General features: G+C 41.2%; 1 protein-coding gene across 1 annotated transcript in view; it reads right to left on the reverse strand.

Annotated features, from left to right (window-relative positions):
- Positions 1-8,722: 8,722 nt before the first annotated feature.
- Positions 8,723-27,046, reverse strand: part of pcgf1 (polycomb group ring finger 1) — a 90,847-nt gene continuing 72,523 nt past the window's right edge. The window contains exon 7 of the mRNA XM_028415991.1: positions 8,723-10,084. Within this exon, the coding sequence (XP_028271792.1) occupies positions 9,893-10,084 (192 nt within the window). The 3' untranslated portion in view covers positions 8,723-9,892. The remainder of the gene's footprint in view (positions 10,085-27,046) is intronic.

Here is a 27,046-nt window from a genome sequence, read left to right on the forward strand (position 1 = left end):
AAACAGAGGGAACAACAAAAGTAACACAACAAGGACATTTTTCCCAGTGACACGCTGCTTGTTTTGTCAATCAGAGTGTTTGTTTTGTTAATAATGTTTGTGTTAGAGACTCTGCATGTGTGAGTATGTGTGTGTGTGTGTGTGTGTGTGTGTGTGTGATAGGGGAGTTGTTAAGATTCTGCTGTTGATGTCTTAAGTCACCCTGGCTCTCTCTTTCAAGTGGGGAGCACAACCCTTACATGACCCTGAGCAGTTGGCTGACTGTGCCTCCTTCACGCCTCTTTCATCCCACCCAGAACAACATCGTCCATCTGCCCCCCCACCTACCCCACCCACCCCGACACATTCTGCTGTGTGTGTGTGTGCACAGACACAAGTTTTAGTGATATTTCAGTTGAAGCAGAACTCTTCCCTTGTATTGATAATGTCTATTCAATCAATGGATCATTAATGAAATCTCTTTAGCAGTTATACATTTTACACCCTCAGAAGATGAAGCATCATTAATGATTAGATGAAAGAAACATTGCCATCTACAGATACTCAAATGAAATTAACAGAAAACCCTAGAGGAGGAGCCCCCACTGACTGACGAGCGAATGGAAAAAGACAAACAACATCAAGTCAGCTTTGGCATTAATCCCATGTAGGCCCTGTCACTCTCACTCCTCCCTGTCTGTAAACAGTCAATATGAATGTTGTGACACTGGAAAAATGTTGTTAATTAGAGGTCTTTTTAACACATTGTTTTCCTGATTTCATTTAATACACACAACGCATCCGAACAGCATTATACCATGTGAGGAAAGGAACACATTCCCTGCATGCTTTGCAGACTCTGAGCCTCATTCCTGCCATTCTTTATGTTGACGTGTCCTGTTTAAATTCACAAAACACATCAGACTCCAGCAGCAATCAGCTCTGAGATGTATTATTTTAGCTGTGAAAGTTTTTCTTGGAATTATAAACTGTGCATAACTTCAGAGCAACTTGGGCCTAAATTCCCTAATCCTGAAAGTCAAACTTCATTAAAGCATTTCATTTATCTTCCGACGCTCAGTCAAGTGTTTTCTCTCAGCCACATGTTGAGCACACTCTTCGTGTAATGGTCTTATTAAAAGGGAGGTGGTTTCCAAGCAAACTGGTCTGTGCCTCCGATAGCAAAATTAGGCCTGAATGAAATCAGATACGATTAAGGAACTTATTAGTTCTTGTCATGTTCTTGTGGGTAATACAATAAACACAGGCCCCTCGAATAATCACAACCATCAGGGCTGCAATCATACTAACAACTGAATTTCCCTGAACAAGTACATATATATATATATATATATATACCCACATTACAGCGCCTTGGCTCAGCTTCACTCACCGTTATTACAGCAGCCTGCGCACATTGTTCCAGAGGTGTTAAGCAAGACTTCAGCACTGTAAAAACATTTTCATAGCCCCTGTGCAAATGGCATTTTTATACATAAATACATTGTCACTGGTGTGTCATAAGTGTCCACTATACACAAGCTTTAACAAGAGCAATCTGGTGTAGTCATTAAGTTTGCATTGCAAATATTTGGAAGCGATATTTTCCCAGTGTCTTTTATGAAAGCAACACCAGGAGTCACCAAAGTCACAACTTTTAATTAAAAAGTCTAACACTAAAATTATTATTAAAAGTATCTAATATGCAGCTGTACCTGTGTGAGCGGTGGAGAAAATATTATGTCATAATAATTAGAATTTCCCCCCCGGGGACAAATAAAATATCTAAGCATCATTATAATACTGTAGCTGGTCAACTTCATGTCTGGTGATTGGTTAAGTGTTTATTTATTGACACTTTATAAAGTAGTTAGTAGTTTTAGCCCCTAAAATGCATAATACATAATATACTCTTACATAATTATACATTCTGTGTATACTCTTGTAATCTGCACGGATGTTAGTAAATGTGAGTAGTAGCTGTAGAAGTGTAAAGTACAAAAACTTTAAAATAATTTATCGAGACAGGAAATTCTTTACTTAAAATACTCCATTAAAATACATATTTTGTGCAATATTTTTAGATTATTGATCATATAGCAAGAAATTGCAAGAATTAAGAAAAAATATTGCAAGAAAACTATGTAAACATTATTTTTTAGAATTAATTAATTAACAATTAGAATAAAATACTTTTATATATGGCTTTGGAATTATTCACCAATCATCAACCCTTACGTCCTGAGATCCTGAGATAGTTGAACAAGGACCTCAGAAGGAGTCTTCACCCTTGAGCAGACACACACACACACACTATCTCCAGGCCTTTATGCTCCTGCGACGTTCGCAGGGTTAAAATAAACGTTACTGCTGAACCATATTGTGCCCTCCCTCCTCTCTCCATATCCTTTATTCACAGGCGCGTAATTGGTAGTCAATTTGAGCTCCCCCTTTGCCTATTGTGGGCACATTTTGCTCTGACAGAGTGCGGAAGATTAATGGCTACGAGCAGCCAAGGGAGGCTCGCCTCAGCAAGCATGAGCGCCCTAAATTCATTACACCAATTTCCCCCTGTCCTGCACTCCCCTACTCACAGCCACAAGAGAGAAAAAAAGGGGGGAAAACAAGAATGAAAGGGGATAAAAGCAAAATAGTCAGATGGTGGTGGTGAAAGACAGAAAGAGGTGAAGAAACAAAGGATTAAAGAGATGGCTGCACGTTAGTGGTGTTTCTGAGGTCGCACACACACACACAGTCTGGCACCGAGGAGTCAAAAAGAGGGAGCTGATTTGTTTTGGAGCAGAATGTCGTCTGTTTAAATTTCAGTCTGGGTTGACTGCTGGAGCTGTTACAGGCACTGGCAAGGCACCAGCTCACCTCCCACAGTCACACACACACTGATGGTGTGCATACTCTCTCCACCCTATCTCTGTCTTTCATTTTCTAATAGCAAAAAATGCCAAACCACAGAATTTAACTGTTAAATTTCACTTCACCAGAGCATCCCCTGAAAGCTTGTAACATCCAATGAAGAGCAGCATCTGAACATTTCTTCAGAATTGATTTTTTTTTTTTTTAGATGTTCATCTAAATCTTCATATTGTTGCTGTTGCATCAACATCTAGTGAAAATGCCTGCCGGGTAGAGGAAGAAACGCTGCCTGCCTGCGCCAGGTACTTCACACGCATCCATGGCACATTTTGATCTCTGTCACTATGGGTCTGTTGGCATGGAGGCCCGGCTGGCTCAGATGAGCAGGAAACACCTTGAACATGGGAATGATAAGGGTGACCTGTCCCCATTTACTTGGTCTGGTCCATAATTGCGATGATTTATTTCTCCTGTCAGAGCCAAAAGGAATGCCCCCAGCCTCCCCTTAGCATGCTTTTTAACCCTGTTTTGCCCCCTCTTCTCTGAACATTCTGCTAAAACCACAATAAAAAAAGGATTTCTTTGTGCACACAAATATGCACTGAACTTATGTGCACTTACATTTCTCTGTATCACAGTGTTTGCATAATGCTCCTGCATGCCTGTCTGCGTGCAGCTTTCTGGCCTCCACAACCTATCAATGCTGCCATGTGCTTGACTGTCAGATGCTCGTTGCCCCCGGCGATGGCACCACGCCCCAAGGACTTGCACAGGCCCGCTGGAAGAGGATCCGTCCTGCACCGGGGCCCACTTCATTGTCTTGCAGTGACAGACTTTGTGGACAGCGCCATGAGGGACGCCACCGGGAGTCCAGCTAGCTCTGGCTCCTGTAGTTCCTCAATGAACCTGTCTGTCACACGCCACCTCCTCCTGGCTGTCCTGCCCCCACCAAGCCAAGAACAACCCTTATGTTTCTGACACTCTCTGTCTGCTGCACATAGACAGAGGTTCTGCAAACGTTTTAATCATTTATAACTTCTGATAGAAGACATTTACATTTTGCTTAAATCAACTGAATTTTGCAAAAGAAAAAGATCATACAAATATTGTTATGTAATGTTTGTAATTAGCCTAGCTTAGCATTAAGACAGAGGCAAATGTATGTTTTATCCACTTGTTTATTCTGCATCATGGTTGATTTACATACAATATGTGAGAATTTGGTCCTAAATTGCTCCAAAACTGCATTTTGTTTTGGATTAACATAAAACTAAGCTCAAAAGATGCACACATTTCCCTAACAAACATCAACTTTGGCTACCAAGTAGCCTCGAACTAGGCTGGTGTTGTCAGGGTTCGTTGGGAGGAGGACACAGATGCAGAGGCACAGAGCGGGTTAAAGTCAACAGAAAGTCTTTTATTACTGGCCAGGAGGGCAAAGAAATACAAAAAAAAAAAAAATCACACTCGTCGTGGTCAAAAGTACAAAAGTAGCAACGAAAAATCACACTTAGCATGGTGGCAAACGTGGTGAGTAAAACAAAATGAATTGAGAAGTTTAAACCTGACTAGACATCAAACAACACATAAAGTAAGACCAAACCAAAAGACAGGGCATAAAGCCAAACAAAATGATAACATGGCATGGCAAAAAACCTGGAGTCGTAGCAGGGACAAACCCTCAGAAGAGCAAAGACAGGAACAAACCCTCAACAGAGACAAGACGAACTAGCACTCGGTGCAAGGAAGACACAGACTAAATACATGGGGCCAGAGAAGACAATGAGACACAGGTGGCACACATTAGGGCAGGGCAGGTAATCACACAAGGAGGGAAACCACAGGAAGTAAAGCACAAGACAAGACACAAGGAGGACAGGACTACCAAAGTAAAACAGGAAGCACAAGACAAGGCAAGACAAACACCACAAAGGACAGCAAGAACTAACAAGAACCCCAAGAAACAAAACACAAGCCTACAACTACCAGGATAATACCAATAAGTGAACCCAAGGAAAACAGAGACTCAAAACAAAGAAAAGAAAACACAGGGTTGTGACAGGTGTCGTGCAGGTCTACATTACTCCACCCAAACCCGGTCACATCATGACTTGTACAGGGTCTGATGTATGTCTGGGTTAAGCCCTATCACTATAAGTCTATTTTACACCCTTGTGTGAGTCTGTGCATTTCAAAAATCTGTGGTTTTAAGAGCCCAGGGGTATTAAAACCACAAATTACCACCAATTATACTCAAGAACAAAAAGAAAGTTTCAATTGTGGTTTTAAACAAAGGGCCACTGAGGAGCGGTTTTATTAGATCTGATGTTTGTCTATTGTTGTTAACATAACATAATATTTAGCCTGTTTTTTTAGTTGAAAATGGAGAAAAGATGGTTGCTAGGCTTATTTTCACTGAATAGTATGTACTTACAGTAGCTCTGTTATCACTTGAAATCTGGTCATGGTTTGCTGAGCGTACATACATTATGCTTAGAACTTTACACTTTTTACACATAAAAACTCAATTCATATTTGTATTTATTTAGCAGTTTTACAAAATATTCTAATAAACACATCCACCAGATACATTTACATTCATAATAATGGAACATATAGCAGAGTTGACAATAAAGCTGACTTGACTTGACTTGACTTGACTTGACATGACTGTCTTGCCTAAATTGATCCAAGGGTTCAATACAGATGCAAAAGTCCAAGTAAAGTCTCAGGAGGCAGGTCCTGCAGGTACACACACCATGGTGGACTTTCACTTCAGAATCTGAGGTTCAAGTCCCCCTGACAGCACCTGCGATTTTGTTTTCACCCATTGATAAGCTTCATTTTTAATCGAGGTTTAGGTGAAGATCATCGTCAAACAAATTCATAACATTAAACCCACTGTACAAGGAAAACCCTTCCCGTCACATGGTCGCCCTTTTTGGCCTCCATCAGGATGAGTCTCTGCCCTCATGAACACATAGAGATGCAGCTGGAGAAATATTCATGTTCTGTTTTCAGGGACTGAAATATCAACCTCATGTCATGTTTTCCTGCAGGACGCGCTGCAAATTTATGTTATCATGCAAAACTCAAAGTAGTCTTTAGGTAGTCCCGGTAAATTAATTCTGGTTTTACCTTGAATCTGATTGTTTTATTACATCTTAAAAACATATGCACATTTCATAGGCCCAGCAGGACAGAGCTTATGATGGATTTTATGTGTGAACAGTCTCAGCTTTGCAGCACAGTCCACCTTTGATGGCATTTGCATCCAGGATAAAGTCTTTTTTTTCTCTTCCCAGGGTGAATTCACTTGTCCTAGCCTTCAAAGCTCTTGGCAGATTAACACAGCAACAGCACTGTGTGATTTGGCCTGCCGTGTAATTTATGTACCTTCTCTGGCTCACGGTTTCCACTCTGCACCTGTTCAAAGCCTACAATAAGCACTGTTTCCATGCTAGGGCTGTTTTGGAGAGAAGGTGACAGTGGAAATGGGTGCACAGGTCAGAGCTTCAAAAAAAAAAAGGCACACCGTTCTCTTATTTTACTCTCGTTTTGACTTGTACAAGAAAAGGGAGATCTTTAGGAGGTTGAAGGATTTGGGAGGGCACTCACGGGCCAAACTATAAATCAGTATAGGCGAGATAGATTCATTGATAGGAGAGAAACATAAAAGGCCCCCATTGTAGTAATGTAGACAAGGTGTGCAGGTTTGTTTCTCTGCTGGTCACAAGTCTGTACAGTTGGAGTCCAAGCAAGTTTGCAAGGTTCCACTTAGCAGCATCTTTCTCAGAGACCAGGGATCGGAAGACGCTCCAAGTGTTTCGCATTAATGTCAGAGCTCACAGGAGTTGGGAACCATGGGTGAGCAGGAGACGGTCGGGGGTGTGGGTTGTGAGCTTTATTGTGAGAGATATGGCCAGTGGGTGTTGCAATAGGTAACAGCAAGGGATCATAAAGATGTCACAAGAAAACTTCAGGAGACACAAAGTCTCAATTTCAGCCAAGGTGCTGCCAGCCAGATGTGGAGGCCTCGAAGCAGCAACTGGATCACAACCTGCTCGTCCTTCATGCCAAATCTGAAACTAACATGCAGAACCTCTGGGTTCTTTTGAAGTGGGTGCCAAGAGGTGTCCGGATCCTTAACGACCTGCAATTTATTACAGCGCCGTCCGGCTCGGAGTAAGAGGTCGAAGTTTGTCCGGTGAAATGTCTCTTCATCCCCTCATCTTCTCAGTGTCTTTCTTTTGCTCCATTTGATTCGTCCCATCTCCTTTTTTTCCCCACCCAGCACCTGCTTAACACCTTGACTTCATTTGTGACCTTTGTCAGGCTGCTGTTAAGTGTTTCAGGTTACCAGTGCCTTCATAGGGGTGCAGCTGGCTGAGCAAACAAGGCTTGCATGTGATGTCGGGGCCTGCTGGACTTATATTTTTTCTGTCTCCCAGAACACTTTCCTCCTAATAAACAGTGTCAGAATCAGATATTCATAGTACAGAGAGTAGTTAGTGTGACATAGCAGGGATACAGCTGTGGAGGAGGATTTATGTTGTGTTAGACAGACTGGGATTTATGGATCAAAACCAAAGTAAACTATTATTTTGTATTATACAGCTAATCATTTTTGCAGCATTATGGCTAGAGAGCAGGGCACACATATATTTACATTTATGACTGGGGCATGAATGGTAAAAGAGTGAAAAGAAGGCTTATCCCAGTTGTAGGCCTGATAACATATGGGATTATTAGCTTACGCGTATCTGTTATCACACCATTTATATTTTGAAATGTTCCCTGAACACCACGCCTCAAGTAGAAAGAATCCCGTTCTGTTGACGTTAAGTGAAAGTACTGTTTGACCTTAGAGTGACTTAGGCCAAGACCAGATGGCCTGATAAATTAATAAATAAAAAGCCATGTGAAACAAAGCATATGGACTGGAAACAGCAGTCTCCGAGGGGGATTCCCCCTGCCTTTCACCGAGGCAAGTGTGCAGCCGCAACATTTAACCGAAACAAAATGTGAGCAAATTTGTACCCGTAAACGTGAAATTACTTTTGCTCATTTTAACCCCCCTCTGTCTTTACACTGCTGCCAAATAAGCCTTTGAGGCTTTGGACAGTCGTGTGCAAAAAAGAAACAGAGTGATGTATATGGAGAGAGAGAGAGAGAGAGAGAGAGATGGAAGTAAGGGGGAAGAAATCAAAGAAAATATCTGGCAAGGAGATTTACAACTCTGGCGAAATGTTCCACTGCTGCTCGAGCAGAAGCAGCAGCGGTAAGTGTTTTGAACCTGAGGTCTGACAGCACAGGAAGGGTGGCAGGGCAGCGGGGAGGGGAGGGCGTCTCAAAAAGGCTTTACGACTCTTGTTATCAGGTCTAAATAAATCAATAAAAATCCCACTTAAGAGACGCTCACATATTTCATTATTCAGCTGTTATTGATAACTGCAGGCCGTTTGGCCCGCCTGGAGTTTTAGACTTTAAAAGTCATGATGCTTCAATTTGTATAGATATGCAGGTTGATGTGCTGCAGGTGTGGGGGTTTTGATGTCTGAGGAGCATAAACCTGCAGTGAGAACGCATGCATGGAAAACTCCACAGCACCCCTCTGGTAATAACACATCGTTTGTAGCCCATTATTTCATCAGACAACTATTTAATCAAATTAAGAAACAGAGTGTTACATAATACTGTGAAACTGAAACGACAGCAGGGAAACATGTGCTTTTGTTGCACAGTGAATGGACTCAGAGTTATCGATCCAAAGTTAACTCTTAAATGTCTGAATAAAAGAATAAGACAGATATTTATTAATGAAACCTGTTCCCATATAGCAAAATAAAGATGGTGTGCCAGAAACTGGAGGTTAGCGTTATCACTTAATTTTACTGCAGGAAAGCTGTCACGTAGTGAAAAAACATGTAAAAAACAAAGACTTAAACAATATCAGGTATCGACAACAAGTCAATATTGTGCATGCCTACCACTACTAACCCGTGTCATGTGTTTGTACATTGTTGGGTAGCTACAAGACATGCAGTATGTAAGTATGCTGAAACTTGTTATCTGATGCAATAAGCATACAAATATACATTTCTAGCTAACTGATAGCCTGGTCAGTCATTGTGATTGAAAATCCAAGGTGTTATTAGCAATTCTGCAATTCTACTTAACGTCCCTGCAATATTTTGCAGGGACGTTAAGTAACTTGCAAATAGCATGGCAGCCACCTGGTTTTGTCCATGTTAGCTGTACTTTGTTTTTTAAGTCATTCACTCATTGTCATTAAAAATCCATCATTTGCCAAATGTGTGTGAAGTGACTAAAGGAGTTTCTTGTGTAAACATTGCTCGGTGTTGTGCGCTGTTACAGGCCAGAAATGTTCAGACGGACAGTTTGAATTCTTTCTTTATCCAAAGAAGGAAGCATTTACTGTGTCAAGGGGATTTCACAATAAACTGAGACATACAAGGCAATCTATGCCAACATCACAGACACAAATAATACACTCTCTCACACATAAGAAGATCAGAACAAATCTAAAAATATGTATATCTTTATGTATGTTGTGTGTGTTCATCCCAACTTTAAGAATGTTTGACTGATGTAACACACATGCTTTAAACTCTGTGCATCTGTGTCCAGCTGTTTGGCTGAGTTTGATTTACACATACAAGGCAGTAAAACAAAAAAACTAAATAAATAAAATAACAAACTAATATATATATATGTTTATTCATTTAAGGGCTAACAAACACTGTAAATAATATTTTCCATTCAGTAAGGACGGGCTAAATGTGCCATGAAAATAAAGAGATAATCAGAAAATTTGCACTGTAAGTGTGTGTGTATATTTGCACTCATGGTGTGTGTGAGTGTGTGTGTGTGTGTGTGTCTGTGAGAATGTAATTTGAAGGGCAAGGGGAAGTCCTGTCGTAGTATACTGTAAATTACAACATGTAGTTGTGGTAAGACACACGGTGGAGATACTACAGACAAGATGACTGGAATATGGGCGTTGGGGGAAGCTGCCATGCTACCCACTCATGCCTCCCACACCCCATGCCTGGCACAGCGGGGGAGTTTCTGGATGGCACTGTAGCCCATATGGCCAATCACTCAAGCAGGGCTGAGGTGTTTTCAAAGGGACCCGGCAGCAACTTGACGCGGCCCTGTCTCCACAGGGGTCAGCGGTCGTCTGGGCAGGAGAGGCCAATCTCCTGCTGGCCTTTGAGAGACAGACATATCAACTCTTGAGTTGTAACCTCCCCTCCTTCCCTCCCTCCCTCCACTTCACTCTAGACCCCGTCATCCTACACACACACACACACACACCGCCATCAACCCTTTCCATGCATAGTACACAGGGCTTGCTAATGGGGCAGAGACCATGACCTTGAGAGCCGGACAAACAAATGAGGGAGCCTGCCAGAAGACAACGCTGACTAACCAGCCTCTTATTTATGACTTTATTTTAACTTTTGACTTTCAGCTTGATACTCACTAATCCACAGACAATCTGCACATGCAGGGTTTATTTAGGATTTCTTCCTCTAAGAAGTGGATTTTGTGTTTTATGTTATAAATGGTTTTAAATCAACTCTAGGATTAAAAAATAACCAGGCAAATAAAAATCAAACAAATTAAAGTAATGAACGAAATATAATTTACACATTTGTTTTCGACCGTCTCTGTATTAATATCGGAGGCTTTTCTTAGGGTTGAGAAGGTCAGGGGATGAACCCCGTCGAGAATGCAGGGGAGTGACTATAGATTCAATTTCTCCGTCTCAAGACGGCGTTTATGAGTCTGTGACATTATCCACAGTGACAAAGTCTCACATCTGCACAGATTTTCAGCTGTTAGAGTCATTCACAGAGGCTGTGGGTGTCGGCCTTGAGTTATCAGTGAACTGTAGAGGGCAAATGGAAAGCAGCATAATGCTAAAAACCGGCCCCGTTGGAAGACGTTACGACCATTTGTGAAATTAATAATGTTGGTTTTTAAAGGATTGGTGAATAGAAATAATAAGGAGCAGTGTATTTGTGAACGTCAAACACGTGTTGCTTATGGGATCTGATGGATTGATGGACCCGGGATTTTGCAGACTTTTCCTCCTCCTTCCAGAATTCAGTTCCTCCTGACAGCAAGGCCCAGAATATAAACCTGGGGTTTTACAAGGATGATACGGTTCATGGCAAATATGTCATTTACTCAGATGTTTGGCTCTTTACCTGGTCTGATCTGAATGAATGCCAAGTTTCTTTTTTGAATTACAATTTAATTTTCAACAAGAAAGATGTTTTGACATGTGGAAGTGAGATTATGAGTTACAAATTAGGCAAAACTGTCTTAAAAGGGGGACTAAAAACCTGCTTAGCAAATTAAAAAATTTAATATTTATGCTTTTCTATTTATCTTATTTTGACAAAGAGTGGCATCAAACAAGAAGAGAAAGCGTTTTGCTTTTTTTCTCCACATCTGTGACATGGAAGCCTCTGTGCTGATGTTAGCATCCTGAAAAGTTGTTGTGACCGCTAAGCTCCAACTGCGTTGCGTGTATGCTGAAAAACCAAACAGCCGCTGACTTTAAAGAGAGGCTGTGAGGATGTCTGTCGCAGCCCGCGTCTGTGTAATTTGTTTTTTAAAAAGCATATAAAGACCAAATGTGCCAGAGAAACTGCCCACACTCTGAGAAAAACAGGGAAATGTGCCTCTAAGCAGACATATGGAAAACTTCCTTCAGGTGGATGTCCATGCGGGATTATAATCTCAGTTTTCCAATTTGTACTTGAATCTGCCAGTTTTTTTTATTCTTGCTATATTTGTTGTATTTAATTGAAAACGTCTGCAACACAAGTTCAAAGCCGTCCAGCAGTGTTTCTTTTTCCTTTGCAGTGTAATCTCAGTGACGCTGGATCTGAATCACTGTTAGCTCCAGGGTGCTCCTCTGTTCTGCAGCTGACCCTGGCCTCTGGAGGAGAAGAGAATTTCCCCATAAAGTCTCACATTATTATTATTATGTATTGTAGAGGATCTAACAACCAGCACAGCCGCAGAAGCAGAGCCTCTCCTTTGCTATACATGGCTGTGGATTCTACTCTGTTGTCAGCGTCCCCCGCCGCCCCTCCCTCTGCTCTCCTCTTTCAGCTGCCCGGTCGCTCAGCGCGCCCTCCTTTCGGGGGTGATCATGAATCATGGAAATTGATTATGCTGTCACATCTCAAATCCCCCTGCCCAGGGCTTGACCGCAGAGTGTGTGACTGCAGGTCGGTCAAGCCTGCTTAAGGGATGCACTGCTGGTTACCCTGCCGAAGGGCCAGTCAGCCGGGCTGCCCCTGCAGGGTCACGCAGCTTCCTACCATGGCAAATGGAAAAGGATCACTCACGTTGGCAGGAAGGAATGAAGATGTCCTGCTTAAAATACCTGAGTCTAGCCATGGCTGTCCATCCTTCTACCCTTCCAGCTCCTCGTCACCATGTGTCATCTGTCTTTATCATGTTAATGACTTCATCTCTTGACTACTAACCATTCCTTACTTGAATATCTTTGCCTCATCACATTTGTGATGCATGCTTACAATAAAATATGTAGATGACACTGTAAGATTTTCATGCATGTAAACAAAAGAAAAGAAAAAAATCTTCACGCTGAGTTATGATGCAGAAAAAGCAAAGAAAGAGGTTTACATCATTAATTTGGCCGGCACTTTGCTTTTCTTCTTTGGCCTGTTCCACTATCTGTAAAGCAAGGCTTTACTTAATTCCCAAATGTTTGTAGTTTATCATATCAACAATATTTTTCAGCTGCTTTTGGCACACCTTTTGCCTTTAAGCCAGAGTTTCCAGCAGACTCCCCTTAATGATTTCTGCAGATTGTTGTTCTTTTTTATTGTGAAGATAAATCTGCTGTAACAAGCTGAAAACACCCATAAATCTGCAGCTGGGCTCAGGTTGCAATGAGACTTTTAGGGGTCAATGTTGCTATGGTGACGCATCAATCCTTCTAAGGGGCCAAAGCAAGCTCTATAAAAGAGGTGAGTGTCTGTGACAGTGTTACTGTTGTTATTGTGGGCTCGCCGTTAAAGCACTTTTTAAATGAAGGGCCACTTAACCTCTCTCGAGCATGTCAGGCCTTCACTGAGTTACTGTTGAATCAGCAGATTTCAAACAGCTTCTCACTGTACAGAATTTTTCACGTACAGACATTTATTTATTGTTTATTTATGCAGGAAAGATGGAGGACATTTGTGGTTTTCATGGAATGCCTTGCTGCATTTTCAGGCAGGAGGTTAAACGCTGATGGGCTTCCAAACAGACGCAGGAACGAGGAAAGGAAGCGTGATAATCGTTTAACTAACTCCTGCCAAGACTGTCCCTGCAGCTAAGGTCTTCTTACTTTTAACCTCTCACAGCAACCCACTTTTATTCCAAACATTTTGGAAGTTAAAGTGGAAACCTCTGTTCTGTTTCTTTGGCGACACCTGTGGCAATAAGTGGTAACTGCAACCATATTACTGTAAATCATGGGTCTCAAAACCCGCAGGCCGATATTTTGTGGCCCCCACTTGACATCAAAGTTTAGTATTAGTGCAGCCCGTACAATTTTCTCACACACACTTATTTGCCGAGGTTTGCCCTGTGCGTTTTATATTGTTTTGTCACTTATGGGCTACCATAGCTCAGGCACGTGACAGCTTCTGGTGGTGTTTGTTGACAAGTTAGCCAACTTGGTCACACGGTTGGAACGTGATTAACTAAGAGGTTCTGAGGTTCTATGTTCTGAAAAACTGTTCATGTTCTGACCTGTTATTAATAAAGATTGAGAAGATTGGACCAGTTCTTTTTTGGGAATATTTCAAACCCTTTTCTTTTGTGGAATACTTGCCTCACCCAGACTCTACCCCTAGGGGCCCCCCAGGTAAGTTGAGTTTGAGACCCCTGCTGTAAATGGAAGGACGTTTATATAATTTCAACAGTGGTTCAAAGGTTCAGTCAAACCTCTTCTTTACTTTTTTGCTGATAGACTTGACATTGAGTTCATGAAAATCTTGGTCAAAGCCTGAACTTTAGGTATGCATTTTGTGAAAATCAATAAAAAAAATGTTGGCATTGCCTGACTTGATTATTGATTAACATCTTGATTTTTTCTCTCTGAAAAATTCAATATCAACGTGAGTAAGTTGCATTAGTTTTAAATTAAACCTAATTTACCATTACAGACAAAAAACAGAACAGACCTGCATCAGCAGATCAAAGACAAACACTCAGTCATCATTTGGTCAGCCGCTCACTGTTCCTCCAGCTTCCAGCAGCAGCAGCATCCATCCGATGGAGCGCACTCCCAACAAGGTGTCCCGGCAAAGACCCAGAGCCTGTGCTGAAAGACGCCGCTCACGCTCAAACTTCACTTGATCCCAAGCGAAAGGACTCGCTCGCTCATTTATCTTTCCAGGGACAGTTCGTTCTGCGCCAGGTTAATGAATGCCAGTTGTTCCCGTGCTTCACAATCAAGAGCTTCATATTTGGCCAGGGATCAATCAAATATGGAATGCTTTGCAGGAGCTGGTTACGTGCATAGGGTGATCAATTTTATTTTGATATAAAGACAAACGCTGCACCAACATCTTCTCCAATTGTACAAAAGTGAAGCCAAAATGTTGCAGAAATGCCATCTTCTTCTGTTGTCATTCACTACAACCTGAGCCTGTGCAGCAGTGACCAGAGAGCAGAGATGTAGAGTTGATCCCTAAGCTCCCAGAGAGAGATTTTAGCAACTATTGACATTGCTTATATTACCAATTCTCTTATGAAATGTTTGAAAAGAAATGGCATTTCCTGTTTATTAAAATAATCAAGTTGCTCCCCAAAGCCTGCATAGTTTCCATGCAATTCCATATTCTCAAAGACACAATCACAAAATATTCCCCTGTAGAAATCTATTGGAAACACAACCATCTGTTACAACTGCGCAACACAATTATTGGGCATATTCAGAAAAATGTATTCATCTAAACAACGTATTTATCTAGCAGCTCCTTTTGTCTACTCTCCCCACACTGCAGGTCTCATGTATTCATCTCCACCCCATGATGCATTGCTCTTGTTGATTAGAGGCTATTGGGTTCGGGCTCGAGACATTTTCTTCCTACTCCCCGCAAAAAAGGACCAATCAGTTACACCACAACCAAAACCCTTCATTTTGGACGTCAGCGTTTCAGAGCCCGAGCGGCTAGCCACATCAGAATATGATTGCCTCCTTGCTGGACTAAATAAATGCAGCTCAAACGCACCTATCAGCAGCTCCATGCCCGATTACAGCTAAGTGAAATACACATTTCCTAGCAGTAAGGGCAAAAAACAACAAACAACACACACCCTTATGAGCAGAGTGTGAGTTGTGGTCTGTTTTTATTTTGCCTCATTAGATCTTTCAGCTCATCGCTGCTGCAAAAACACTCCAAATATGTTGATTCCTGCCAAAGCTGGTTATCACCCCAATCAAGCTTTCATCAATTACTTAGCTCTTCCTTGCCATGCAGATCAAACAGCACAGCGATGACATTTCATCCTGCACCACTCTGTCTGTGACAGGAATAAAAGACCAGAGAGGAAGAAAGAGAGAACAAATTAATAGAAACCATTCAGAAATGCAGTCATAAATTGTAATCATATGTGAAATGTTTTTGTCATTGCACGTTACTGAGAAGAAACATACACAAGCTCACAGAAAAATGTGCAGTTGAATAAATACATATGCTACATTATGATTTGTTTGAGTCCTTTTACCTCGAATAAGGAATCTCACGCCACCTAGATTGCAGTTTTTATATGTCAAATGTTAAAATAAATCAATTATTGTTGTTGACTAACATGATTTTATGCACATTTTGACGTTCAAAATCTCATTAGTCCAGTAAAAGACCACTAAAACCTTCAGCTCAGGGTTCCTCCCGGTTATTCATACATCTGCCACAGCTTGTCAAACACTATGAGATGGATCTTTCAGGCAGAAAAGTCTAATAATACCCTGTAATTTCTACAATCCGCCTCTAATCTTAGCTAATGAAATTGTCATCTGACACTGTGTTGTTTGAGCAGCATGTGGGGAAGCGACTATCTGTAATTGCCTGCATCGAAATGGTTTCCCCAGAGACCTATCCATCACGTAATCTTGTTATTGCCTGGAAGATGAGGAATGCATTTAGCTATATTGTCATTTTCCCTCCAAAAAATGTCACTGCGAGCATGCAAATGTCCCTTGCCAGCTGCGGTAGAGGCTCTGTGAGTTAAATAAGCATAACACGGGGCTGATTTGTTTTTTTAATAAAAGAAGGATTAAAAACAAATTTGTATTGCACTCCCAAAAGGATGTCTGTGTTATTATCATGAGTGTCAGTAAATAAGCAGTGTTGGAGAATTTTATCACAGATTACAGACTACATGGCTTTAAATTTTATAACATATTTATTATTTATTCCTTGACTTTAGAGTGGAATAAATGAGATGGTAATAACAGTCTCTTTGTCACCTTTCATTATATCCTCTTTCAACAAACAACAGCAATTTTCATTGTTTTTTCACATCATGATATATGTGAAAAAGTTTGCCCTGCAATGCCACAAAGAGTGAGAAAACTCACTGCTATAAAGTCTCTCCTTAGCTAAAAAAGGCACAAACAACATACAGGACAGAAATTTGTTGCTGAAAGAAGATATTTCAAAAACTGCAGTTCCTGCTGCAGCCTCTAAGGGCTGGCTCCAAAAGTGATTGATTGATCGCCATGTTAAAATGTCCAAGTTTACAGCAGAAATAAACCAGCCTGGTACAGTTGAGGTGTCAAATCAGCTCTTCAGAAACCTTTGTCACTGAAGGATCATCCATAAAGCTCTCTTTGTTAGCTAGAGCTTATAAATGATTACCTCTGACAATAATGCATAAACAATGCACCTTAAACACTGATACTGAACACTTTACCCTCTGTACATAGAACTGCACATTTTGCCTATTTAATTTAATTTTTTTCTTCTTATTGCTTATTATTATTTTTAGTTATGCTTATGCCTAAAATAAGTCTATTGTCTTTTATGTAAGTTTAGTTGTGTACAAAGTCATGTGAAGAATTTCATTGCTCAGTGTAACTGTAAAGTGCTGTGCATTTGACAACAAACTTCTTGAATCTTGAATCTTAAAGCAAAACTTTTGGCGGTACCATGCAATCTGTTAAGTGAATAATGCAGACTTAACCCTTTCTGGTCATTCTAAATTGAAGCAACTCAGCATTGCAAAAGAGTGCATGGATGTCACAGTGAACCTATTCTTTGTGTTGATATTCTTTAACAGTTGTCTTTTACAAACATAAACACACAATCTGTGATCATAACACAACCACTGCCACTAACATCAGAATTTCTGCTCATTAAATTACATCTTGACCTACAGCAAACGTCGGCCATTCCTCTTCATGCCATTAGCAAAGCTGGAAAACTACTCTTTATTAGTAAAGCATGTCTGCTTCCACTTCAGGCCCGTCCTGCAGTGGAAGCCCAGAATTTATGTTCCGCGGGGAGCACGCTGGTGAACAGACGACTCACATGTGTCTTTGCGCTGCTTCCCCGCGGCCCCCTTTAAAGGCATTCTGAACTGATTTGGGGGATATCGTAAAGCAAATGATAAATTTGTACCCCTGTCAAGTGTGGCTGTGCACCGACGATTTGCTCCAGGAATCATGTAGGAATGCCATATATCCCGACTGATTGCTACTCCCCACAAGCTGATGGCAAAATACATTACATCATTAAAGGTATCAGAGGAAATAACTTAGGCTGTGTTCCTGCTATTGTTCTGACATCGAACAGCTCGTTTGATGTAATAAAGATCTATGCTGAGAGACAGACACTGAACATGTGTCTCTACAAAAAAAAAACAAATACATTTTCATCCTCTCCTGGCTTCACTCTGTTTTCCTACAAAGCTTCAACAACTTGCAAATGCTGGCACGAGCAAAAGCCATTTCTGCCATAGTGCATCAGCAGAGAGCAGAAAACAATCTGTATGTGTCTTCTGTGATTGTGCTGCTACAAAGAGAACATTTTATATTCATACTTCATAATTAGAGAATAGTTTTTTGCCTCAAGAAACAGAAGTAATGCATCTTTGATATCTTTTTATAAATTGAGAAAACAGCGGACTGCTTTGTCTTCCCCTCATGGCACAATGAGTCAATTAACTATTTGAACAGACCGCTGGTGTAGTAAATGGTATACCACCCTGGATCCATGTGTATGTGAAGGAGATTAGCTGGATTTGAGCTGAGCTTTCAGATTACATGGCGTGAGAAACGCAGCTTGAAGGTTCAAGAAAGAGAAAGGGGGCCTGATGGCGCCGCCTCCGCGGCTGCCCCATCCTTGCCTCAAGGGTGGCTGGTAATCCCCCCGGGCAGAGGCAATAAAACTCCTATTTCTACTGTACCTGCCAGCTGAGCATCTTAGCTCGTTCGAAACACAGGGAGCATGAAATTCCCGAGGAGCCATATCAAAGCGCCAGCCCCCTTCATTATGACATCAGAACCTTCTGAAGTCAACAAGCATGAAGGCAGACTGGAGCGCTGCGTGGGTTCACAGCCTTGAAGGGGGATTCGTCGCTATTAAGGGCTATGCAGGGGGATTGCAAGCGGAGGGCAAAGGGGGGGAGAGAAGGATTACATCTATCAGCATGCATATGTGCTCCCATCTAAAAGGCTTGCAGGCCATTTTCTGCCCCCAGCATGTCCCCCAACTGTTATGATAGCCGAGACAGTAATAAAGGCTTTGGCGGTATCATAAACACAGCATGATGTTGGGTATCAAATACTTAAGGGCCAGTGACAAAGATCTGAGGGGAAGGCCAGAATTCTGGTAGAAATGTAAACATATTAATGGTGATAATTACAGTTGGTTGTGGCCATAATCCATTTGTCATCTTAATAAACACGTCTGGAAGCCGTAAAGTAAAGCACCGGCGCAAAGGAAAGCTATAAAGTTATAACGATCACATTTTAACGCTGTGATTCTGAGAGTTCAGCCATCACACTCTGAAGATGGAGGAAGCATACATACATACATATCCAGTGCTTCAAGTCAGAAATGTAAATCATCGGTCACATATGATGCAGAATATAAAAGTTAAAAGAGATGTCTCACATGTACAAAAAGGAGGAAGTACTACTTGGAAAAAAAAACTTTAAATTTTTATCCTATTAAAATAGAACTATACATTTGAATGCAGGTCTGAACACACTCTGGCTTTCCTAAATAGTGTTGACAGATGAATACTCCATGCATAGCAACTACAGTCGACCCAATGAGATGGCCCATTTGAAGTGAACATATCTGTTTATGTAAGTGACTGTAATTAATCATTCGGGCAATTATTAATCTTAAGGTTTCCTGCAGAGAAAATAATCTCAGTCTGGGGATTTTGTTTCCACAAGCGTTAGCCAGTGGTGGAAAGTAACTAAGTATTTGTACTTAGTTAGCTAACTCAGTTAGCTAACTAGTTAGCTGCTGTCTGCTAACACAGGTCCATCCATTAATGTCTGATTAACATGAATCATAACATGAATCTACAGCAGGAACACTGACACAGTAAACATGCTGAATGCCTGTTTGTTATCAGCAGCCTCTCTGTTCACTTGATGCCCACAGCCTGCCTCATGACACACAGACCTGTCCATAGCTGCTTCTGGACTGAACATGGACATTAACTACACATGGTCCATTTTCATTTAAGATGATTTCTTTGATTATTTTAACCTGTTCAGATCCTTTGCAATGGAAATCGATAATATATATTCAGTGCATGAGTACTTTTACTTTTAATACTTTAAGTACATTAAAAATTACTTAAGACTTTTACTTAAGTAGGATTGTTGATGTAGCACTTCTACTTTTACTTCAGTATATATTTTGCTGGGTATTTGTACTTTTACTTAAGTACCGAGCTTCAGTACTTCCTCCACCACTGTTGTTAGTACACTCTATTTTTTTGTATTTTATTATTAAAGGTCTGATTTAAAAAAAAAAATATTGAAAAACTAAATCACATTGAACATAATATGTAATTTGGCCTTTGTGTATGACCTCTGCAGGGTTTGAAATGAGCGGATGTTTGTCCAAAAATGAAACAAAAAGCTAATTTCCAAAGGAATGTGTCTCTTGACAAATATGATAATTTATTAGAGCTCTCATCAAAGCTGAACTATTCATTTTTTCCCTGTGAGCTGGACTGAGTGGACACACATGTTAATAATCCAAACTGTTTCCACAATTGTTTAAAAGGAAATATTGGAGACATTTAAAACCAGGATCGAGTCTGGAGTGGAATGTGCTTTAATTGCCGTCCTTGGCAAAGGAAACAGATTGGAGTATTTGATCTTGCCCGGTGTTGGCACAGTTCTGTGGAGCACGCCTCCATTTTAAACATGGCCAGTCACTCTCTTCCTGCCAAATCAATGAAAGACAATAATTGTTGATGATAACAATGAGTGAGCACGCTCGGTCCACGTTCCAATCTGGCCAAAAATTCTGATCATTTCTGTGGCTTGCAAAACAACACATAGCCCACATTAAGGAGCAAAATGAAATTCCTCATGATGGATGACTTGAGGAGGCCTCTGGATGGGAATAGCCATCCAACCCTGGGATGCAATCCCAAATTTCTGCATATAATGGCTTCAGCTGCCTTGTCACTCACCTGAGCCCACTCTGCTTTTTAATCGAAGTGCCAGTAATGAGTCGGTCAAACATGACCTGACAAATTGATTTGGATTCCCATCTGATGAGCCCGTCCATGAAACAGTCCCTCTGTGCATGGGGCCAAACGTTGTCATGGAAAGAAATGAAACGATGAAATGCAATAAGCAGAGATGCAATAAAGTTCCAGACAGGCCTTTGATCAATAGAGAGAACACAGAAAAATGAAGGTCAGCTGTCTGAGATAAAGGGACAGGTGATGCAAAAAAAAAACTTCAGCAAGAAAATACAACTGCACCGCAGCTGCATTAATTGCTTCACATAATATGCATACACATGTATCTGTAATTGCAGCCTCATGAATGTGCAATAACGTCCAACACACATGTTCTCTGAGCATAAACACAGGACAGATTATCTTCCTGTTTTATTCTCAATGTTATTGTAAATGTACAAAGATGCTAATAAGCCTCAAAAGCTTTTTTTATTTTAATTTATTTATTTAAGTTTAGTTCTTACGTTTTTGCTCTGACAGTGAGCACTCATGCTCCCTAACTGTATTCCAGAGTCTGGGGAGTCGGCGAGCGCGGTGGGACGAGTCACTTGGGAGGCATTTCGCTGTCACTGACACACAGACTCTTTATCAAATTGTGTCCAACAAATACGTCTCACATTCTGCTTGTCCGTGCTCTCCGGGCTCCCGCGGAGGAAATGTCTTGATGTCCTATCTGCCAGCCTGACTGATGATATCTAAATCTCCGAGCAGCTGCTCTGCCAAAAACCGTGAGGAGAGGAGGGATCAGGAGCAGTCCGAACATGCTGGGACACTCCAGAGACTCCTGCACGGGCCAGTCAGCGAGAGGCGGAACAGATGGGAAATATGGAGCTCCCATGAAATGCATACTGTATTTTACTCATACTGTACTAACTTTACTTAATTAGCACCTTTTCAGCTTAGCCTTCAATGACCAGACTGAAACTGATTTATACTCTAAATGTAGTTTAATTTATGACAACTTTTTACCCTGAAAGAATACTCTGCATTTTTATTTTTGATGTATTTGCTTTGTTGTTGGAGCATTGTGTAAGAGCTGGCACTGATCTGCGATTACTTTTGTGTTTCTGTCTTTCCTGTGAAGTTGAAAGACGTTTTCCCTCCTCCTCCTCCTCCTCCTCCTCCCCCTCTTCCTCCCCGCTGAGTGAGGTGAGGCGAAAAGTTTCCGAGCACCACTGGGAAGCTAATTAACAAGGCGGGTGTGAAGAAACTCCTGCTCTTGGTTGTTTTTACCCCCTGACGGGAAACACCCACTAAGTCAATCGTTCTACCTCAGAGTGTGCCTTTTACTCACCGAGAGGAAGTTGGATGTGTTTTCCTTTACTGCACCACCTCCCCCACCACCTCCTTCAACTCTCTCTGTGCTGCCGGTGTGGAGTGTCACACTGAGAAACACACATTCCTGTGTGTACCCACACACTGATGACACACAAACTACAAAGAACTGTGAACAGCTCTGTGCTAATCTTTGACATGTATCACTAAAATTCTTAATTCATACAAAGATCAATACTGTGCCTGAGTATTAGGGCTACCTCAAAGAAAAAAATATTCACAAGAATGAAGTTGTAAATTCATAATTTAACAAGCGCTCAACACTAATAGAAACTAAACAGCAGCCCCTGTAAGCCGCCCGCCCCTCACAGTCAACAGGTAGTAAGTAGTCTAATATCATCTTATGATCATCATCCATAAACCTTTAACAGGTAATTTAATGCTCTTTCCATATGATTTATGATATTTGTATGGGCTAAGCTAAGTTTTTTCACATATAGTTCAAATTTATCTCACAATTTTACATATTTTTTTTAATAAAATGTATGACTTTATTCTCATCCCATCATGATCTAATTCTAGTAATTTAATTTTTTAGTGTCCTCTAGGCAGTCCTAATACTCTGCTATACAATACTGTGGATCATTTTGTAGGATTATAAGACTTTGAGACTCAAAGTCAGCAGCTTTTTAAATTTTCCATGAAGTTGTAACTGTAGGTTTTGGGCAGACTGCCGCTCATACACCCTTACAAAATCAACATTTCACCACAGCCAATATCAGTATAATTTAACGGAGCACAGACAAATATTCAGATATTTTTACTGTGTTGGTTAACTTTTTAAGACTAATGATAGGCAGCATAGCAGGTACAGACACAGGCCTTCATCACTTGGTTGAGTTGCCTCCTTAGTGCATCACCACACATTTAATGCTAACTGCTCACAGCACCGTTTTAGAGTTTTATTTTAAAAAAATAATGAGACAAAAACCAAAAAGCAGGAAACCTAAATGAAGAGGAACGAAGTACAACAAAAGTATAACTGAAAATTAACTGGAAACAAACAGAGAGCAATTAACCTTGGAGGGCACAGAGGGAGACGTCACAGGAACAACACTGCACTGACTGACACTGACCGAACGGGAGCAACACAACGGGCAACAAGACACAGGTGAAGACAATCAGGGATGGAAACACAAGAAGTAAAACACGCAGACAGACACCCAGTCCTTTCAAAATAAAACAGGAAATACAACGAAAAAAAAAGAGTCGAATGAAAACAAGGCTAAACAAACTGGGGTCATGACATCATTAGTGTAAAGATGAAGAAGCTCAACAAACAACAAACTTTGGTTTAATCAATTCAAAAATCTAAATATTTGGGGAATGGTACTGTTATTGACCTTACGTGAGTACACTGTGTCAGCACGATGCTTTTTATCATTACACAGAGGCATCATTGTATTGTTTCACTCTCCTGAGTTCACATGAATGTGGCCTAAATCTCAGCTCTCTTTAATCTCCGTCTGTCTCTCTCTTTCCCTCTTCTTGCTTAAGATAAAGTATTTTTGTTCATGTGCAGTCCTCCTGTTTCTCTTGGCACCTTATTAGCGCCTCGGCTGTTCTTAGGGAGCACATCTGGACACAGATTCGAGAAACGACGGGCAAACGGCCATAACTTTTGCTAAGTGCTCTATATATAATCTTCATACTTTAAGCCTATGAATAACACACAGCAGGTTTAATTTATAAATGATCCTTACTTGATGGCTGTGTCGGTTGTCATTTATACATTTATTTTGTGTTTCTTGCTGTTGACTTTATTGGTGCATTCAAATCTTAGCTTAAAGTTTTTTTGGATTTTTCTGGAAGTTTACAGAACAAGTGTTGCTGCCGACAGGCGTTAAAATAAAGCCGGATGGCGCTGTGAGTCAGCAGGCAGTCTGTCAGAGATCAAGGCCCAACGACAGCAGGTGTCCTTGACCAAAACCATTTGTCTGGGCCTGATGTGTGCCTCATATAGACGGAGGAAGACAACCGTTTTTCAATCTATGTATATTTTTACTGCATTACAATCAAAGAAGTGCTACCATTGTTAAGTTTCCATTTCAGGCCAAGCACAGTGTGACACTTATTATATAAAATGGAAAAACCTAATCACCCTTCTCTCCCCCCCTCACCCATTCTTTCTGTACATCTTTAATGGGAAATTTGAGATAGTACTGAGTACAGAGCTTAGTCTGTCACATCACATGACGCGCTGCAACTAATGCAGCCAACAAATGGGCATATCATGGATCCCAGTTTTGTGAACGATCCCTGCTCAGAAACAGGTGGCAGCCGCTGTAAGACCAGATGTCCCAGTGCAGCCGTAGTAAAACGGGGTCTGTCGCAATACAGCGGTGAACAATGCGTGACGAAGACCGAAGGTGGTCTGGCTTGTGTTCAAACCCCAGGCGGGCCAACAATGGGGTGAAGTCTGGCAAGGGGCGATGTGGTGTACAGATTTGCCCAGACTGTCCCAGTTGTGCTTGGTCCCAGGGGTTAAATGAAGAACACGAGAAACCCCACCTCTGAAAACCATCCCAGTGTGAGGAAGTGGACGCTTTTCAACAATGAGGAAGTTATCTCAAACATCCCCCACAAGCCGCCTTTCCCCAGCACATACAACGCTTTGTATCCACCGGATCCTTTGTTCAGACATATGGCAAATGGCTATGGCCATTTGCTTGCACGGTATAAATAGACGGTCAGCATTACCGGTGCGATGGAAGTAAGGTTGTGGACTTCGGCCAAACTCTGCTAAAAGCTCTGAAAGCTGTCGCCAGATGGCATGGGATCAAACCGTAACTGAGCCACGCCGTCACAAAACACTTCTGTCACACATACATCGCCAGCTTGAACGCTGTGTTTCTGACACATTGTTAGTATTTTTACAAAAACGATGAGATGACCTGTCAGAAGCAGAAGTCATGATTATGACAGGAAACAACAGATGTTCTTAAAATTAGCGTCAACTGTACACAAACAAAAGTTCACTGCTGGGTTCAATTTAATGGCTAATTTATGATGCCCAGAAGTTCATATATTTTCAATAGAATAGAATAGAAAATACTTTATTTATCCCAAGCTGGGACATTTCGCAAGCATGTGACATTAAACACAGCTGTATTGTAATAAGTATAAAGAAAAAAAACTGAGGAATTTCAGAAGGTACCAAATAAGACAGAAATATGCATAATATGACTGTGTAATTGATTCCACCATGTAGTACAGCATAGCAGTGGTACATGGTGAAATGTGACAGAGGTTTCTGCTAAGCTCATTGTGTAGTTGCTGGGAACATGGTTGTAATTCATGTCATAGTTTGAGACAGATCAAAAGGACATGTATTTTATAGCACATGCATTGGCATGGCTTGAAAGGACAAATCATTCTTCAACTACAGCTCATGTCTATTTGTAAAGACAAGTGTGACATGCTTCCATTCTTTCAGGTGCACAGGTGCAAAGCACAAGTACTGTCCTTGTCTCCGGAACTAATGCGGATATTGACCTGAATCCTCCTCATAAATAAACCCATTTAAAAATCCTCTTTGATGATTTTAGGTTAGCTTTCAGCACATTTATTTTTAATATTTTAATGGCTGCTGCACAGGCTGAGATGATCTGTGGGCAACAGTTAAGAATATCTGGGTGTCCTTTTCCTGCTAATATCTTTATAATTTACAGTAGCTTAAAACAGGCAAACCGAAGGCTATATATATAGCTTAATGGCTACAATTTGCAAATTAACTACTAGATGTCACTAAAAAGTCCTATTTTGTTACTAGCTAACTGTGCCTTGGATTAGTGTTGAGATATTTCACAAGATACTGTAGCTGGAAGCTCTAGAGGACTCTAGAGGACTATGAAGCATCTCAGTTTATGCACAGTCATCAATATTTATCATGAGTGGTAATCAATCTTCTGGTTATAGAAGATATTTAATTCTTGACCTAAATAATAGACTGAGAGTTAGTCGAGTTAGTCATTCCTATAGCCAAGTTTCTAACAGCTGTCAAGCAAACGTACAATAAGTGTGGTTGTTTGATATTTATAAAGGACGATTAAGGTCAATAATGTTCTCAGTATTTCTGTCCGTCATTGAAATCTGTAAGTCTGCACTGTCTAAGAAAATGGGCAACGCCGACTTTCATGCCGTCACCTAGAAATGCTATTACAGCGTACCACCACCAAGCAGGAGCTCAGCAGTCGCCATTGGTCGTCTGTTTATCTGCTGGATTCATGGCAAGTGTTTAACATCGCCAGTAAAAAGTTGTGATGAGCTCACCCGAAGTTCATCCAATTTTGTCAGCCAACATGTCGTATGTATGTGCTCCATAAACGAACTCTACGGTGCAGCTCTGTGGTTACAGTGCAGCCTAACTGACTGATGGCGTGCCATTCAGCCAGAACTTTACTAAAATGTAGCCAGTAAAGCAGCTAATATGTGCCCTGCCAGTGCTGTGGTCTAAGGACACATTGAGTTCAAGAGGGGTCATGCTAGTGTAGCATGTCAGCAAATAGTGTGTGCACAGGTTTGCGCATATGTATGTGCATTTATATGACTCTAAATGTTACACTATCCCCTGAGAGACAGAGGCGAACACTCGGCAGAACCATTACACAGCATTGTGTTAAAAGCCTGCATGTTGATGTCAGGAAAATATGTGAGTCACTTGGCTCAAGCGACCATATTTATCTCTTTTATTGACCTACTGCCATAGTGTCTCTGGACTGAGTCATGCATGAAGATGAGCATTCTCTTCTCCTTTATCCCCTCTTTTCTCCTTGACTTTCACACACTCCTGTCTCTACGGACGTCCGTCTCCAGCAGGTGTCCAATCAGTCAGCAAAGACTCCTCTTACTGTTTGACACCATGGCAACATGCCTTTAAAAACAACTCTCAAATGCATGAGTGTGCACAAACAAAAACAAATGTGAGCACATACATGCAGCGACACAGAAACTTGGCCACACGTAGCTTCTGACAGACACACACACGTGTTCACAGTTGCAACGTGCTCGCAGCAGCTCCAGCAGAGCGTGTTTTTTAATCCCTCACCTCGTGGCAACATTTCTTTAA

The sequence above is a fragment of the Parambassis ranga genome, chromosome 10, assembly GCF_900634625.1.
Source record: "Parambassis ranga chromosome 10, fParRan2.1, whole genome shotgun sequence".
Lineage (NCBI taxonomy): Eukaryota > Metazoa > Chordata > Actinopteri > Ambassidae > Parambassis > Parambassis ranga.